This window comes from Acinonyx jubatus, chromosome B2 (genome assembly GCF_027475565.1).
Source record: "Acinonyx jubatus isolate Ajub_Pintada_27869175 chromosome B2, VMU_Ajub_asm_v1.0, whole genome shotgun sequence".
NCBI classification, from domain to species: Eukaryota; Metazoa; Chordata; class Mammalia; order Carnivora; family Felidae; genus Acinonyx; species Acinonyx jubatus.
Window position 1 is genome coordinate 15,139,398 of NC_069385.1, and position 19,407 is coordinate 15,158,804.

A 19,407-nucleotide genomic window follows, 5' to 3' on the forward strand; every position below is an offset into this window, starting at 1 on the left:
TAAATAAACATTAAAAAAATTTTTTTTAATGAAAAGATGCTCCACATGATGTGTCATTAAGGAACTGCCTATTAGAACAAGACACCTCTTAGAGAGCCCAGAATCTGAACACTGACAACACCAAATGCTGGCAAGCATATAGGAAAATGGGAACTCCAGAAGGAATGAAAAATGGCAGAGCCTCTTTGGAAGACAGTTTGGCAGATGCTTACAAAACCAAATACACCCTTACCATAAGATCCAGTAATCATGCTCTTTGGTATTTACCCAAATGAGTTGAAAATCTATGTCCACGAAAAAACCTGCCGGGGGATATGTACAGCACTGTTATTTATAATTTCTCAAACTTGGAAGCAATCAAAATGCCTTACAGTAGGTGAATGGATACATCAACTATAGTACCTCCAGACAATACAATCTTATTCAGCACTAAAAAGAAATGAGCTATCAAGCTATCAAAAGATGTGGAGGAATCTTAAACACATATTACTAAGTGAAAGAGGCCAATCTAGAAAGACTCTATGCTGTATGATTCCAACTACATGACATTCTAAGAAAAGGAGAAGTATGGAGAGAGCAAAAAAAGATCAGTGGTTTTCAAGGCAGGGACGGGGAGGACGTATGGGCAGAACACAGGATTTTTAGAGCAGTGAAACCACGCTGTCTGTTACTATAATGGTGGATATGTGCCATTATCCACGTGCCAAAACCCACAGGACGTACAATACCAAGTGTGACTAATGTAAACCGTGGACTTTGGGTGATAATGGTGTGTAATACAGGTTCATCAATGGTACATCAAACGTTCTGGTGAAGGATTTTGATAGTAGGTGTTAGTGTTAGTGTGGGAAGAGGAGAAATCTCTGTACCTCTCACTCAGTTTTGCTCTAAACTGCTCTATAATGTACAACTGCTCAAAAAAATAAAGTCTATTAAAAATAAACAAAAATAAAAGTTTTTAATGTAAAAAACTCCCAAACCTGCTCCACTTCAGTTACTTTTAATCATTGGGAAACAGTCTCCAAGAGGTTAGGGAACCAGGCTAGTAGATGCTAGAAAGAGCTGAGAGGGGTTTTAGGCAGGGCAGCTAGGCTGGGCTTCCCTGGGATCACCCTGTCAGTCAGAGCTGGAGCCAGAACCCAAACATCCTTCACACCCAGTCCACTGCTCAGAAGCTACACAAAGAGTTTCTTAACTGCAAGGTTTGCAAAAAACTAGAAATGATTGCCAAAGGACTCACCTCCAGAGATATTTGAAAAAAACTAATCATTTTCCTGGAATGACTTAGGAGCAATCCAGCTTTTCAGAACTGTGCAGGACAGTGTGGAGAAAGGAAGGAACACTGTGCACACATACATCTTCTAAGAGTCTCTTTAATTAAGAACTTTCAACAAACCGTTGACAATGATGACTTTTGTGTGGCGGAATTATGATTCCTTAGGAGATTATTTTTCTTGGTGGTTTTTCTGTATTTTCCAAGTTCCCTGTGTTGGGCATGCATGATTTTCATAATTTGGTGGAGAAAAATGTTATTAAAAATACAAAATCAAAGCCCCTTTCATTTCTATTATTTCATGAGCTTTGTCAATGCCTGGACTGATGAGAGAGAAACACAGCTGGTGAATGGAAATCCCAAGGAATAAGGAGCTTGCTGTAGGGATATTACTTATTACTCTTTTCATAATATTTCTATCATCCCTAAGGCTGTTCCCATTTCTGAAACTCTTCAAGGCTTGCTATTTTGACAAGAAGTAAAACTAACAAATTTGCCACTAAAGCTTCTGAGTTTATTTATTTTTGAGAGAGAGAGAGAGAGAGAGAGAGAGAGAGAGCAAGCAGGGGAGGGGCAGAGACAGAGAGGGAGACAGAATCCCAAGCAGTCTCCATGCTGTCAGCACAGAGCCCAGTATGGGGCTCGAACCCACAAACAGTGAGATCGTGACGTGAGCTGAAACAAAGAGTGGGACACTTAACTGACTGAACCACCCAGGTGCCCCCTGAGAATAATTTTCCTAGTGGGAAATGCTTCTGACATATCATCAATAACCCGAACTACATGTCGAAGCGCAAAAAAGATCAGCTTCGAGGATTAGCTTTTTGTCCCCAGAGGACTTGTAAGTTGGAATGCAAAGAAAGCGCAGCATTAAGGTTTTGCTAGAAGGCCCTGAGTGTTGGCTTTCACTGAATGTAAAGGTTATGTTACCTCGCTCAAAGAGTAACGTTTGCTATACTAAGGAAAAGAGCAGATGCTTCACCTGTCAAGATGAAAATGAATTTTCCATTCCGGGGTTAATTCATCATTGCTGTTGATGCCAACTTGAAAGAATAAAGAAACTGCTCCTGCCAGTCCCTTCCTGACACACATGCGTAGCCATCCTCAGGGTTGACTATTGTTCTGAGCTGGACCAGGTTTCCCAGCATCTGTCTGCTTCCAGTTGTGAGAATCTGGAAACTAGCCTGTACTTGGGGCATCCTTGGGGCATCAACAGCATTGGACAGGGCACTCTTGAACCAGCAGCCAATGAATAGCCTGTCTGGAGCCGTAGTGGGTTCACATGGTAAGCTGCCTCTTCTAAACTCATTATGGGCTAGGAAAGGTATGCCAATCTCACAAAGGCCCAGAATCCAGAGCAAACGAAACCACTGGAGGCACCAGGTTTCTTTCCCTAGATGAGTTTTGAAGGGAGGGACACTTCCAGCCATTCAATCTGGTGTCTTTCTTTTTATAAATACCACTTTTAAAAAAATCAGTGGAAGGGACCAAGGGCAGAAGGTGAGACCAAAAATGCCAGCTCTTTGTGCACCCTGACAGTTTGGAAGAAGAGTAGTTCCCCAGCACAATGTCTGTATAAGTCACAAACCTGAAACTTAACACAACAGGCATCTATACAGACAACAAAATAAACAAAATTCTCTACGTGATAATTTGCTTCATAAGGAGTGAACTTGGGAGGTTCATAACATGATGCTTATAATATGACCTACGTAGAAATTGCTGACTATGGGTCTTTCACAAAAGAGGGCAGTAGCTGGGCGGGAGGAAGCTATCTGCTCTCTCCAACTGGCCAGTGGTCTGCACTCACCTCTATCTCTCACATTGCATGATAAGGTTACATTCATGTAAAAGTGTAATTTGATAAAGCCTTCTGGAACAGTAGGTAACATGTATCAAGAGCCATAAGAATTTTTATGGCCTTTTACGAGCGACTCTGCTTCTACAAATATCCAAAACCATACGCAAATGTAGGCAAAAGATGTAATGAAAGAATGCAAAGCAAGCATAATTTATAACACCAAAAAAGAGAAAGCACTTAAATGTTGAACAGCATCAGGTTGTGGAATTAATGATGTTATATCCTCATGCATGATTACGCAGCCATTTAAAATCTTATTTTTAAAGAAAGTACATGAGTATAATACTAATTAAAATGCATAAATACAAATATGGTTATATTCACAGTATGTCAAGAAAAGAAAATACTACCTCACACAAATGGAGTGTCGGTCTAAGTGGCGTTGTTTTAAGAGCTAACTCGTATTAGCAGGTAGGTGCTTTTATGAGCTCCATTTCATGGACCAGGAAACAGAAGCACAAAGGGTGTAAGCAACACCTGTCCATAGTCATACAACTAGGATGTATCAGAAAGGGGATCTGAACATGGAACTAGAGTCTCCTGCTCTTACCCTTTCCACTATATTGCAATGAGGTACATCGCAATGTCCGGGTGGTTGGTTGGCTTTGGGTTGTTGTTGATTTCCTTAGTAATGTATTTTGTATTCTTAAATGACCTCAACTGAACATAAAGTTTTATAATCACAACTTTATTTTTTGAAATATAAATTCTCTTTTTATATCTGTCTCTGTCTTTAGACCATGAGGACTTGGAGGTAGGAACTGCCTTAGTAATCACTGCTATTACCATCATTATTGGTATGACCACTGAGTCACCTTGACAGAACAGTCCTTAGGTGCCAGGGAGCAGTCCACGTGCCTCACTTCATGGAAACCACAGGGTAAAAACTACTACAGATAAGGCAACTAAAGGCAACTGTGTATTTCCAGCACTTAGCACATGCCTGGAAAGTAGTGAATACTCAGTAAATGGTAGTTAAGCTAACAAATAATAGCTTATAACAGCCATGGATATCATTTGGTTCCATGGGGGTACTGATGTCTTTCTTATATGCCAGAAGAAAACTCAAACCCAAAAAGTAGATGTAAAGTAAAAACTCAGAGAAAATAGGCCTGAGGTGGTCTGAATCTACCTCAACATACAGAAGTAGCCACATGCCCTCTCGGGGAAAGTGCTGGAGGAAGCTAAAGGAATGCTGTGCTCAGGGGCCCCATGGGAAGGGAGATGGGAAGACAGAAACTTGCAGCAGGAAGTCTGTTTCCCCATCTTTCTTTCACCAACAGAGAAGGAGTATGGAGCCACAAGGCCACGAGTGGAAGGCTAGACCAGAAGTGGGTCTTCCAACCAAGTGCAGGGATGTTTGGTTTAGAGTAAAACTTTACAGGACAGTTCGACATTCCATTGAAATGTTTCAGGAAGCATACACATTCTATCATGGTTTTACTTATTCAATGAGCACCTTGTGGAGAAAGATAAACCCATTAAAAACAATATTTTATTTTACTTGTGAGCTCGAGATATTAGTGGGATTTTATTGTCATTTTTCTCATGGTTTTCTTCAGTTCAAGTGTCAAAACACTTTTAAACTAGAGGCCGGGCATGAAGGTGAAAGGAGGGCACCTAAGGCCCTTCCAAATATAGGCCCTGAGTGTACTTCTAGTCCTTTGATTAGAACAGGGAGATCTTGACACCAAAATCTTGGTAGGATATTTGATTGCCTAATAGTTTCCCTTTGGAAAAAAAAAAAAAAGACTATACTAGTAATGATGACATGATGTTTATATTTTTAAGCTACCTTGCTCTGTCATAACAAACACATAAGTTTGGAAGAACTGTTTATTTTTTCTTTTTACTGGTTGAGGAAACAAACGACGAGAAGTCCAGTGACTTGATGAGATCCTCACTGCTAGATGAATGGTGAGGCCATTGCCCCTTGTCTTGCTTCTGACTCCAGCTAAGTCCTGCTCCTCCTCAAGATTTAGCTGACCTATCAGTTCCCATGCGGGGATCCTCCTGTCACATGCTTATCTACATCACAGCCCTTATGTCATGATGTTGAAATAATGAGTCTATTATCTGTGGCCCCAGCTCTGACTCACTTTTATGTACAGTTCCGAGCACGAGCGGCTGCCTCCTCACTCTGCAGAATGGTTAGTTTCATGATACACTAGAGGACTCTTCTAATGTAGGTGAAATATCATCATCTATACCGGTAGTGTTCAAACGACGTTTCACATATTCCTGAGAAATAAAAATTTATTCTTCAAGGTCTTTAAATTGTCTTATAATTTTAGGATTTTGTGCTTTCATTGTAATCATCTCTAAGAAATACCATTAAGACATTAATATCAGAATGTTCTGAATCACTTACATCAATGGTTCTCAAACCTGATGAGACTGAAGTCTTGGTGGGGAGCTTTACACAGTACTAATACTCATGAACCTGAATTATATTTGAGTCAATTACATCAGAATCCCTGGTTGTAACATAGAGACGTTTTTTAAAAGACCCCCAGATGATTGAAATGTGTGAAGCACTGACACTCACCAAACTAGATAATCCATATAATTTTTGTTTCCTGAGTAACACATTTTCCATCAGTACACTTGCCTCAAATCCAACAGTTATATTTTAAGTATCTCAGATAAATAAAATACAGAATGGAAGCAAACAAAATACATAACCAACATGTTCTGCCAAAGCCAGATGATGTCACAGCATGCTGCACACAAGCAGAGGTTTTGTGATCATTCTGAACACAGGAAAGAGGTGGGGGAATGCAGTCATCACAAGAGTGCTTGGTAGACCAGCAGACCAGAGGTCTACCCCAAGCATGTTATAAATAGCAACTCAATTGCTGCAAAAAACATTATCATCGCTTTGTCTTTTAGTTTGTATTTCATTTGTGAGTTTATTTTGGTTTTGTACTTATATGAGAGCTATAAAGGGAGTTTATACTTGGTTGTCCATTTAAATAATAAATATGATTATTCATATTTTAGCAGCATTATAATACAAAGAACAAGAACATTTTGCATCAGTATTAGGGGAGTCTGTGGCATTTTTTTCCTTTTAAGTGGGTCAGCCTTAAGAATACTGATTTCTGGACCCTGGAGTAGGTGGGTCCAACGGGTGGTTGAATCAGGGACCCAGAAGATGGCTTCCCCCTTTGTTGGGGCTCTTGTGAGCATAAAACGATAAGCAGCTGTCCCTCCCTGAGGTTCTGAATATAATGTAAAACTGTTCCTCGTATTGGAACACTGCAAGGATTTCCAGTCTCCCAACAGCTGCTGCATTTTGACTCATCCCATAAAGGCATATTGGGACTCCCCCAACCAAGTCTTTCCCAGGCTACAAGAAGTTGGCTGGCTTCCTCAGTTCCACAGAAGCTCTGAGAGGTGTCTGTAACATGATACAGGACCCAATCCACCTGGTCTGGGATCTAAGGTTGTCCATTCACAAGAAGGATATTTTGGTCATGAGAACACAATTTTTTAACCCCAAATGGCAGGGGTGAAATCCCACCTCAGAATTTCCAGCCAGGAATTTATGTGTTATCTATCTGCTCAGAAGAACACAGAGATTCCTCTCATAGAGAAGCAGCTTATCAAAGGGCATCCTTCATCCCCTAAGTGACAGAGTTGCTTGTCTAGAATGCCAGGCCTCTCTAAAGACAAAGTCCACGCCACACCAAGGAAATCAGTGGAGACACAAGTCTTGTTTCAAGCCGCACCAGAAGTTAGTAGCAGGGAAAGACTCTAAGAGTTGAGTAGCCTGCCTATAGAATCTAGTCAGCCAGGGAGAAGGAGTTGATGAGCCACTTAATTATGAAGTGGCATTTATCTCAAAATCATAGCAATAGGAAGGCTCCCTGTAGAAGAAGCTTGGCATTACAAAGAACTCAAGAGATAATTTAATCAAATCTTCTCCACTGCGACAACAACAGCATAGCATAGCTGACAATGTGTCCATTCACAATCTCAAAGGCCTGTGCCTGTCAGAAACCTTCAACTGAGAATTAATGATCCTCATTGTTTATAGCCTATATGTTTTTAAAATGTTCTTTCCTCTAAATATAGGGACTCTGAGTCATTGTCTTATTTCCCACTTAAAAATATAACTGCTCTAAATAATTGTTTAATAATTAACAGTGCAAAGAATTCAGCTCTAGACAGAGCAAATATTCTTTGTGATGAGAGCTGGTTATAATTGATCATGAAGTAAATGCTTGTCTGCCCAGAGCGTGGCCTCTGGTGAACACATATGGAGCAAATGGATGCCATAGCTTCAGTACTGGAGGTTCCATCGAGGCACCAAGATGACAACACTCGCTATATTAACGAAGCAGAACTAGATGACAGACAAGAGAGCGCATCGTTTTTATGTTTATGCTTAAAGTATCCATGCCAATTCAATACTCCATATCCCTTTTTTCTCTAAACGAACACCAGGGTACACACTTTAGAAACGTGGCCATAATTCTTTCTGGTATTTTGTTTTCCTTTTCACCCTGCATTGCTGTTTGCTTTTCTTTTTTTTTTTTTTTGGTTCTTACCTTTACTCTTCTTTATTACTCCACCAGTGGAAAGGGAAACGGTGTCTGAAGACAGTTGTGATGAAACGATAACCAGTAATACAATATTTCCGTAGCATAAGACATTTCAGGAGGGGCACAGGGGACAGGGGAGCTGGAGTCTGGTGGTCTGTTGGGTGCATAAAGTGACCAGGGCGTGAGGTGTGTGACACTGTTTGGAATTACTGGGGAATATAAAGAACTGTGGTCTGTAACAGGTTCAGAAAAGGGGCATAAAGAATTATTCAGTTGAATGTTGAAGGCCAAACCAAAGATTTATTGTGTATTTGTACATATTAGGCTTTGACTTGCAAATTTCTCTGAGTCTTGAAAAACACCCACTAAAAGGGTAGTGATCCAAACAGGAGTGGACTCTGAGGAGTTTGTGGGACTCACATGTAGCGGGGGGAGGGGCACGAGAAGAAACACAGTGAACAGATGAATGAGCTCACTGTGATTTGTCCGTGGCTCACCGCAGAGTTTTCATTAAGGTCAGCCAGTATTAAGGTTCAATTAACAATCAGTCATCATCCATGAGATCAATCTTGCTCTAAAACTTCTCTCAATACAATTAAACAGTACAATTAACCAACTGTCAGGGGAACAGTCTCAGTCTCTATTGTTATTACCACCCTTGAGTCCTTGCATACTTTTTAAGCCTAGCGAGAAACCTTTAAACTAAAGCACTTTATTCTATTGAAAAAAAGGCATGGGCTGGCTCCTTTTGAGCCAGAGATTCCCAAGTGATGATGACAGCTGTCACTGATGGAAGTCTACTGTGTTTCAAAAACTGCATTAGACATTGTATATATAGTTTCCCTCTTAGCTCACAGTAGCCCAAGGAAATGGACATTATTTTTCCCATTTAATAGTTTGATATTATCTGGATCTGAAAAGGATGATATGTTTCATAACAGTAAAACCAGCATGTGACAGATGGGAACTTTCCACAACGCCCTGGTCATGTCCAGTCAATAAGCATCTATTAAAGCACTAGACAGTATAACATCTGTTAACAGTTCACAGGTTAGAGACTGTGAAGAATGTAAAAAAAGTACAAATAGCTTATAGGGAAATCAGGATACTCATGCATGAAGAACCAATCTAAGTTAAATTTAAAAACTGGAAGAAAAAAATAAGCCAAAAACCTATGACATTCATTTTTGTGTATTTGGCACAAAGTGTCTGAATTATTGAACAAATGAATGAAATCAGTCAACCATTGACCAACTGCTAGGTTGTATGGTGCTGGCTCAATGAACTAAGTCTAGTGAAGGAAAGCTCATTATGGACTTGGGTGGTAGCAAGATTTCCTGAATGAGATGAGGTCTGAGCTGGGCCTGGAAGAATTAAAAACACTGGAATTATCAAGAAGGACTGAAATCCCACCGGGTAGGGGGAATACAGGAAACAGGCACACATGACCCCTTCCCTGTCCAGGGTCCCCTTCTGCAGCACCAGCCCCGCCTCCCGCCACTGTTCCCTCTCAGCCTTTTTGCCTGAGCTCATCTGCTCCACTCCCTTGTTTGAGTTCTGTTCCAGCTAGTTCTCAGAATGCCTTGAAGCTGGCATTGATTTTGCGAAGGCATCTCTGGATTAACCAGGAACGCCTCTGGCCTTTAGTGGAGAGTGGAAAGATAGTGTTTGTCCTATGGATGATTCTAGGCTTTTGTAAGCAAGGTAATAAATTATTCTTAAATCATGATGAGTATCTCCCATTAAATCACGATGAGTATCTCCCATTCCCAAACAGCTGTGAAGGGGGCTTCCCATGGGAATTCTGGCATTTGGGAGACCCTCCTGAGTCTTGCTGGAAGTCATTCCTAGCAGGCCACGGAACAACGTTTCAACTACCCTTGGGCCTCTGCCCCAAAGTCAAGGCCGATGTAAAACACACCCTCTCAGACTTTGGTGACAGGGGCTCAACACAGAACCCGAGGATCCCCCCACACACTGAGGTCTTGTTTCCCATCTTCCCACTCAGGTTTCCTGAATCCTGTCCAGCTTCTGTCAAGAGATTCCTGGAACGAACGTCACTTTGTTCTTTATCTCATGGCAAGTGAAGAAGTGCCCTGCATCGGAGTCATGAATTGGATCAGTTTTTCAAAAGCTCCATACCTCCAAATGTGGACTAAGATTGTTAGGACTGTGGTAACCCTCATATGACTGACTGCTTTTTTCACTCTGAAAAATCTCCCAGTACCCTATCATTGTGCTAAAGTCGTATCCTCTTTGATTCTGTTTTTCAGGAACAATATGAGACACTTGGAGCTGTGCTCAGCAGCAGAAACTGCTTTTCCAAACATAGCTCACTTCAGGAGTAAAAAGAGTGGTTTCCCTTTTGTACAGGTTGGGAGACAGCTTCTGTTTTGTTACTGCTTGTGAGCCAGCAGTGCCGTCCTCGATAGAAAAGACGTGTTGCCGCCCCGATGTCTCAAGAGAAAGACAGCTGTAAACCCTGTCAAAATATAGTGCTTTGTGTTTCCAAAATAGTGTTCCAACCCATCAGTGCAAGGAAGCTCACAGAAGATCCTGAGAAATAAGTAGAAGAACCAGGATGGAGTAGGAAAGTTTACCCAGTGGGAGGAGAGTCAGGTGGAGGGGCCAATCCTGCGGTGGGAAATATGTTTTGAGATTCTGGGGCCAGTCTTTAACAAAAGACTTTCTTGTGAGGGCTGACGAGTTTTTTCCTCTGGGATTTAAAACACCTGGGTCTACGAATCCAACATTTTCATAGCAAAAGTCTTGCCTTTTTTATATATATGTAATATTAAAAAAAAACAAAACCCTGTCATAGGAACAGAACGGTAATGTAGGAAGAGGCCACACAGATTTGAAGGAAATATTTTTGGCTACTAAGATCAGAGCATTTACTTGTGTTGGTTATAGAACTCTGGCTAATTTTCACTTCCTGTCTGGAGTATTATTTCCTGGTAAAAGTGTGGAGGGGGGTGGGGCGGGGGAAGTCCCAGGCCTTGGTAGGCCTGTTTCCCCTGAAGTTTCCAGATTGCCCACACGGAAGCGTCAGTGTGTGCCAGCCCTCCACTGAAGAAGGAGCAGGTTCAAGACCTGGCGCTGTGCAGACGAGTGGCACTGCTCCCAGAACTGTCATCCAATAAAGAGCCATTGTGGGATGTGACCCCTTCGATGCGCTGGACAAATGACTCAAATGAAAAGCACAATGCATGTGAGTGGAACCAGAAACTTGAATGGAGTGGTAATCACTTCCTTAGTGTGGATCACATCATTGTTCATGTAACTTCATTCTGTAATTCAGTCCTTGCCTCGTGGAGTAGTACAGATTTCCATTCACCGGTTGATAAGTGGGAATGATTACTGTGGTAACCATTAAGCGACACAGGGATACAGGTGACTAGCGCTGGTGGGGAAGGGGAGTGGAAAATGGCTAGGGGAGGTGCAAAGGGGTTAGCGTTCATCAGGAAGACACAAAACATCTACATATGTTATCGATACAAACTGCTGTTCAGCTATTGGGAAATTGGAGACTGCATCTGGATTCAAATCAGGCCTAGGGATTAAAAGTAGCTATGGTTTCTATGTGAGAATGAGGTCAGATGCATCAACAGAACCAGGGATAGGGGTAAAGGTCCAGGCTAAAACTGTGAGGCTGACACCCAATTGTTGAGCTTTGGGTCCTACCGACTGGATGTCTAGCGCTTAAATCCAAATACTGAGGGCCAGAAGGAACAGGGTGCTAAGCCATACTTTCCATCTGGGTGACCTGGAGAATATCTTTACACAACAGCCGACCTTACTGCGAACAAAAACAAAACAAACCAGAAATCCCCTACCCAGATGCTGCTCTCAGCTAAGTTTTCTCAAATGAATCAGTAGGAGGACACAGTTGACTTGGACACCAACAGACCAAATGAGAACTGCTTTTCAGCTGGACCACCTTACCATACTCCACATGCCTCAGTTTTAGGAGCAGGTGTTTCTATCTCTGAGCCAGTTATATTTGTCACCTAATCAGTTTTGACCAGAAACACGGTCAATCCCAAATAAGCCTCTTTCCTTCTTGGATCCTTACTGATATTGGTCACTTGGTCCACTTCTTTTCTGACACATATAGCTATCAACAGATGTACCTATACACCAGTTCCATTTTAATAAAAACACCCACCCTAAAATATGAATAGAAATAATAAAATAAAAACATCCCCAGTATCTGTAAAAGGATGCAAACATTTCAACGAAAAGTCCATTTGATTCAACGTCCAATTTTTGTTCTTCATTCATCGGATTTGACCAGGATAGGCTCCACCTCCCTAAGGGGTCTACAATGACAACAGGTTATTTTAAATGTGCGTCAGTTGTTTCTTTCAAATTATATTATGCCTTGGTCACAGGCAGCCTGTATCTGGCAGAAAATACAAGTAAATCTTTCTTCCAGTAACCCAGCATTAAATTCCCCCATGTTATCAACTAACCAGAATTAAGCAAAATGATGGATTTGAGACACACGAACTCCTCTCCCTGGAGATTCATCATGCGAAATCGAGATGACGTAGCCAGCAACATGTCAAAGATCTCCACCATCCCCTCTACACATTTTCCCTGGTTCCTATGAAGACACAGAAAATAAAAAGAAAAAAAAAGTATTAAAGCACAGATAAACTTTCAAATCCATGATAAGGTTCACATTCAAAAAAATCTACTGGCTCCAAATCTGTCACAAAAAACTGCAGCCCCTTCTCTTCATGGAGCATGAACATTCATTTGAATTCTAGATGGCAAAACCAACAAAAAAAGGTTTTCCATCAATGAAACATTTCATTTCAAATTCTTAGAAGAGACATACTGTTCAATTCCAAAATATGCCATGTTAAATACAGAGTTCTTCAAAGAGAACACAGGCAGTAACTTTTCTGATGTCGGCCATAGCAACTGGTTTTCTAGATAGGTCCCCTGAGGCAAGGGAACCAAAAGCAAAAATAAACTAGTGGGACTACATCAAAATAAAAGCTTCTGCGCAGCAAAGGAAACAATCAGCAGAACTAAAGGACAACCTGCTGAATGGGCGAAGATATTTGCAAATGACATATCCAATAAATATAAAGAACTTATAAAATTCAACAACCAAAAAACGAATACAATTAAAAAATGGGTAGAAGACATGAACAGACATTTCTCCAAAGACATACAGATGACCTACAGACCTGAGAAGATACTAAATACACATCACTCATCCTCACAGAAATGCAAATCAAAACTACAAGATATCACCTCACACCCATCAGCATAGCTAAAACAAACAACACAGGAAACAATAGATGTTGGTGAGGATGTATAGAAAAAGGAACACTCATGCACTGTTGATGGGACTGCAAACTGGTGCAGCCTCTGTGGGAGCAGTATGGGGGTTCCTCAGTAAGTTAAAAATAGGCCTGCCCTGAGATCTAACAATTACACTTTTGGGCATTTACCCAAAGAATTCAAAAGCACTAATTCAAAGGGCTATTTGCACCCCTATTTTTATAGCAGCATTACTTACAGTAGCCAAGATATAGAAGCAGCCCAAGCGTCCATCAGTTGATGAATGGATAAAGAAATGGTACATATAAACAATGGAATATTATTCAGCAATGAAAAAGAATGGAATCTAGCCATTTGCAGCAACATGCATGAAGTGACATGAATTATACTGACATTCCCTCAGTATAATGCTGAGTGAAATAAGTCAGTCAGAGAAAGACAAGTACCATGTAATTTCACACACACGTGGAATTTCAGAAACAAAACAAATAAGCAAAGGGAAAAAAAAGAGACAAACCAAGAAACAGACTCATAACCATAGTGAACAGATGGTTTCCAGAGGGGAGGCAGGTGAGGGGGACGGGTAAAATAGGTGATGGGGATTTAGGAGTGCACTGTCACGATGAGCACTGGGTGATGTACACAAGTGTTGAATCACTATATCATATACCTGAAACTAATGTAACACTCTGCTGACTAATTGGAACTTAAAAAGAATTAAAAAATATTTCTTCAACTTATGGGTAATCAAAAATGACTAAGATTCGGGTAAGTGATTTTTCTAAGTGTTTATTGATTTGCTACTGTATTATAGGCATTGTGCTAGTTACGGGAATAAAAGGAGGGCCTCTGCTCTCAATATGCTCATAACCTTAAAATAATATAGTCGGGTCTAACAGCTTGTATAAAGTGCTTTTGAAATACAGGAGAAAGTATAGCTGGGAACTGTGGCTGGATGAGAACCATTGATGTTGCCATAGGCGGCATTTGAGTTGATAGTTTAAGAAATGTAGGCTTTCCTCAACAGGAGTGTGAAACATCACTGGAAGAGAGTCTTAAACATGGAAAGGACGACCAGAGTGAAGGAACACAGACCAGTGTGCTAGAGGTATGAAAGAGCTAAGAGATTAATCTGGGGAAGCAGGAAAAGGTCAGGTGACCAAGGATGTCCTACATTATAAGAAATTTAGGCTTTTTCCCTGTACAACAGAGCCTTGGCATGGAGGGTTTGACATTAGTAGTTGCAACTATTAATTGAGCAAACCTGAAGGTTTGTAATATATAATATTTAAAAAAGAAAGTATTAGTATCTTTTTTATACGGTTGATGCAGAAATTAAATGAGATCATACATAGGACAGGAATCTGTGCATGTTTTTGTTCACAAGCTGGATTTGGGGCATGTTGTCTTTGAGGGGGACAAGAAGAATTTAAAATATCCTACGCTGGGGCACCTGGGTGGCTCAGTGAGTTAAGCGTCCAAATCTTGATTTCGGCTCAGGTCATGATCTCATGGTTCATGAGATCAAGCCCCACTTCAGGTTCTGTGCTGACAGCACAGAGCCTGCTTGGGATTCTCTCTCTCTCTCTCTCTCTCTCTCTCTCTCTCTCTCTCCCCTGCTTGTGAGCACTCTCTTTCTCTTTCTCTCAAAATAAACATTTGAAAAAATAAAATAAAGTATCCTATGCATATGTAGACATATATTTGTGAAAAAATAATAATATAAAACATGAACAGTAAGCACATTGTCCACCACCTCGTTGTATTTTTTATTAACGTGTTTTGGAGTTCTTCATCAACTGTTTTTAACAGCTGCATAACTGTTTTTAACAGTATATGTTTTTCACTGAACAAAGCACTATCTTTTTTTTTTTTTACCACTTCTTTGTTGGTTGACATTTCATTTGACTTCAAGTATTTTGCTATTACAAACATTTCATGCAAAAACTATTCTTATGTTTGTCTTCAGACACAGGTACAAATAGCTATAGAAAAATTTCTAGAAGTAGAATTGCTAGATCAGAGGACTCATGCATTTTTAATATTGATAAATAGTTCAATCATTGCTTCCAAAAAGTGTGTACCAACAGGCTTTTGCTAGAAGAATATATCAGTTTAAACTCCTTTTCTGGAAGGTCTGCTCTTATCCTTTGCTGATATTTTTCTGTTAGGTTATTAGTCATTTTCACATCGATTCTTAAGTGCCCTTTATATCTTATAGTAATTAGCCTTTTGTTCTGTGTATGTTCAATCCTTTTCTAATGGTGTGTCATGTTTTTCTTTTGTTTTATTTTTTCTGGTGTTTTCGTCTGCAAAATATTTAATTATTACATAATTGACTTACCAACCTTGTTTAGAAAAGTAGGTCTTGCTTGAAAATGTCATTTCCCTTCCAATAACATATAAAAAATTATCTTATGTTTCCTTCTAGTACAGCTCCATGTTTTTTAAGTCTTTCATCATCTGGGATTTATTTTTTGCAACAACCATACTTAAGTATAGTCACATGTCATATCATTCACTCATGTGAAGGTGCATCTCGGTGGCACAATTAAGCATCCAACCTTGGCTCAGGTTGTGATCTCACAGTGCATGAGTTGGAGGTCGACGTTGGGCTCTGCGTTGACAGCTCAGAGCCTGGTCCAGCTGACTTTGGATTCGGTCTCCCTTTCTCTCTCTATCCCTACACCACTTGTGCTCTCGCTCTCTCAAAAATAAATTAATAAGCATTAAAAAAAATAAAGTATACAACTCAATTGATTTTATTATATTCACAGAGCTGTGAATTGCTTAGGATTTACTTTGTGTAAGACATGAGACAAAGACTCAGCTTAGTATTTGTCCCAGGCAACTAGTTAGTTTTAACACCATTTATGTGACAAACCATCTCTTTATATATGAGTTGAAATATGCTAGGCACTTTCAATAAATTCATTTACTTTTTACAACTGCCCTCTAAGGTTATTATTTTTGCCATTGTCCAAATGAGGGAATTGGGACTCAAAACTGTTAAGTCAAACCATACTACCTACCACCAGAAGGAAGAATTCCAACAGTATTTTCTTTGTCTTTCTTTCTTGCTCTACTTTAATTCATTCAAAAAGATTTACCGAGGGCCCATTATACACCAGGCCTTGTGTTAGACATTTGGGTACAGAGAAGAAAGACATGGATCTTGTTCATAAAGGTGTCCCAGGGACAGGGACAAGGGACAAGACAGACAAGGTGAAAGACCATGGAATACATTCCCCCAGAAAAGGTAGAGAAAGAAAGTCTTACGACTAATGGCAGCCCCCCCCCAAGTTTAACCCCACCAATACTGAAGAAATGGCCATAGTCTTCTCCAGTAAAGGTAAGTGGGGTCTTATGTAAAGGGTATATCATGGTATGTGGTACATCGTAGCAGCTATATTTAATTATTACGATCATATATGCAGATAAATACAGCCACAGATGTTAAGGGAGAGGTTGGCCTTTTTGACTCAAGTATCCAGAAAACAATTACCACAGTGCATGTTGGTTTTACTGCCATATCCGGCTTCGTGGAAGCTCTATCGAAGCAGAGGGGAATCTCTGTGTTGCTAAACAGGGGGATGAGATAGTGGTCACAACCAAAGGGTGACTTGGCCTTAAGGAGGGACAGCACACTAGAAGGGAGTTTTTCTTGTCCCGTAGTCAAAAAAAAATTTTTTTATAAGCAGCACATTTTCTTTCTAGTGAAAAAATAAACAAGGATAGGGGAAAATGTTCGGAGGATGAAGCTTTAAAAATAACAACTCACAGCCAAAATAGAGAAATGTTCCTTTCTCGGTATAAAGTCTCTGTTTACTTAACAGACTGCGCGCCGGCAGGGGAGGAACTCTCAGTGTGGGAGGGAGCCTGTGCTCACCTGCTGTGAGCAAAAGTTCAGTGCAGAAACTGAGAAAGTGGAGCCCCAGCAGTTCTCTTTCTTCTGGTCCCTTCTCAACAGTCTCCCACATTTTCCCCGCCCGATGCTCGTTCTTATCCCCTCCTGCCAGAGTGGACCCCTCTCAGCCTCTTCTTACCGGATATCCTGTCAATTCTAACCCGCAGTTCTCACCTGCCCAGGTCCACTGCTTGCTCTGCACATACCATAGGAACCATAGCCAGAGCCCCAACAAGGACACAGACCCACAGCTGTCAATTCCTTTCTCGTTCTGTGTGTGTGTGCGTGCGTGCGTGCGTGCGTGCGTGTGTGTGTGTGTGTTCCTATAGAGGATGTGGAGGGAGCAGACATTAAGTATAAAGCATTGAAACATTATGATAAGAAGACCCTGGGGCTGACCTTCCACGCAAACAAAAGTGCTTCTTAACTTTGAGGGCTCCTGGGGGGATATGCAATCCAGTGAAGCTGCAATTTTCTAAGCAGTGCTGTAAGAGTCTTGAAGAACTCGAAGCTGATGCCTCTATAAGAATAAACTCACTGTCCTTTCAATGGGAAAAACTCGCTTGTTTGAAACACTTCAGCGATTCTGCTCTTTGTGTAATAAATTTAAAATATGTGCTTTGATGGCTCTGAAGATGTTTCTGGTATATCACTAGAATGCTGTCCTCTTGGAGATAACTGCCTGGTTGTGTGGCATGCATGAATCTCCATGAGCATTGCTGGCACAGGTGAAAAGGCTGGTGATGTGAGCTAGTGAGCTGATGATGTGTCCCTTTCAGATCAGGTACAAACCTATGTGGACTTTAAAGGTTAGACAGACACCTGTTGTCTGCCGAACACAAAGGAACACTTTATTGTCCACTGAAGTCATTACATGCTGGGGTCAGGGCTTCATTTTCCAAGTCCTGCTGAAATACTGTCTACTAACCTTAAGGAACCAATCAGACTAGAGCATTTAACTCAATTTCAGAGGGGACAGATGAATCAATAGCACCAGAAATGGGTGATTATAAGAATCTGGAGGTAAAGTTGCCACAATAAGAGAAAATTAGGCTAAATCCATGAGTTGCTCGTGAGACAGAGAAACACATAGGGTAAGGACCAACATTTATTTTTAAAGGAAACACAACATCAGTCATAAATCAGCAGCAGTTTACCAAGCAGACCAACCCATGACCCCCACTGTGAGATGTGACAGCTGTGACAATGAACTCCTCCACCCATTACATCAATCCCTGTTCAGAGCACCTCAGAATCCCCTCGTGGGGAAACTTGTTCTGTACTTTACCGTCTTTAGATGCGGTCCATCTGCACTTAAGTAGTGGGAGAAGGAACTTGAAAGAACATTTGCTTATGGTATGTCCCGGAAGTTTATCCTTTATAGAAACAAAAGCCTATTTCCACATGCAAAACAAAGAATCCTAATGCACGTAGGCAGATCAAACCTGCACTTGTATATCAGACAAAAGGTTAGTATCCAAAATCTATAAAGAACTTACCAAACACAACACCTGAGAAACAATCCAGTGAAGAAATGGGCAGAAGACATGAATAGAAAATTTTCCAGAGAAGACATCCAGATGGCCAACAAGCACATGAAAAGATGCTCAATGTCGCTCCTCATCAGGGAAATACAAATCAAACCCACCATGAGATACCACCTCACACTGGTCAGAGTGGCTAAAACAAACAACTCGGGAAACAACAGACGGTCAGGATGTGGAGAAACGGGAACCCTCTTGTACTGTTGGTGGGAATGCAAACTGGTGCAGCCACTCTGGAAAACAGTGTGAAGGTTCCTCAAAAAATTAAAAATAGAATTACCCTATGACCCAGCAATAACACTAGGAATTCATCCAAATGATACAGGTGTACTGACTCATAGGGGCACATGTACCCCAATGTTTATAGCAGCACTCTCAACAATAGCCAAATTATGGAAAGAGTCCAAACGTCCATCAACTGATGAATGGATAAAGATGTGGTCTAAAAGTATATATACAATGGAATACTAGTTGGCAGTGAGAAAGAATAAAATCTTGCCATTTGCAACAACGTGGAGGGAACTGAAGGGTATTATGCTAAGTGAAATAAGTCAGTCTGAGAAAGATATCATATGTTTTCACTCATATGTAAAATTTGAGAAACTTAACAGAAGACCATGGGAGAAGGGAAGGGGAAAAAATAGTTTCAAAGAGAGTGAGGAAAGCCTTAAGAGATGCTTAAATACAGAGAACAAACTGAGGGTTGATGGGGGGGAGGGGGAAATAGGCAATGGGCATTGAGGAGGGCACTTGCTGGGATGAGCACTGGGTGTTGTACATAAGTGATGAATCATGGGAATCTATTCCCAAAGCCAAGAGCACAGTGTATACACTATATGTTAGCTAGATTGACAATAAATTATACTTGAAAATATTAAAAACAATAAACTAATCTTACAAAATGTAGTTACCTCATAGCCTCTCTTTGTATGAGAAGACACTGATGGAAAAAGAAAACCAGGGAGATCAAC

General features: G+C 40.7%; 1 protein-coding gene across 12 annotated transcripts in view; it reads right to left on the bottom strand.

Moving 5' to 3' along the window:
- ESR1 (estrogen receptor 1) overlaps window positions 1-19,407 on the bottom strand; it is a 417,733-nt gene that overhangs the window by 23,047 nt on the left and 375,279 nt on the right. For 11 of the 12 annotated variants that reach the window (XM_053222085.1, XM_053222082.1, XM_053222087.1 and 8 more), the window contains one exon: window positions 12,160-12,293. In XM_053222085.1, the coding sequence (XP_053078060.1) occupies window positions 12,160-12,293 (134 nt within the window). Of the gene's footprint in view, window positions 1-1,815; window positions 7,467-12,159; window positions 12,294-19,407 lie in introns of those variants that run through there. The other variant, XM_053222090.1, reaches the window with a different exon arrangement.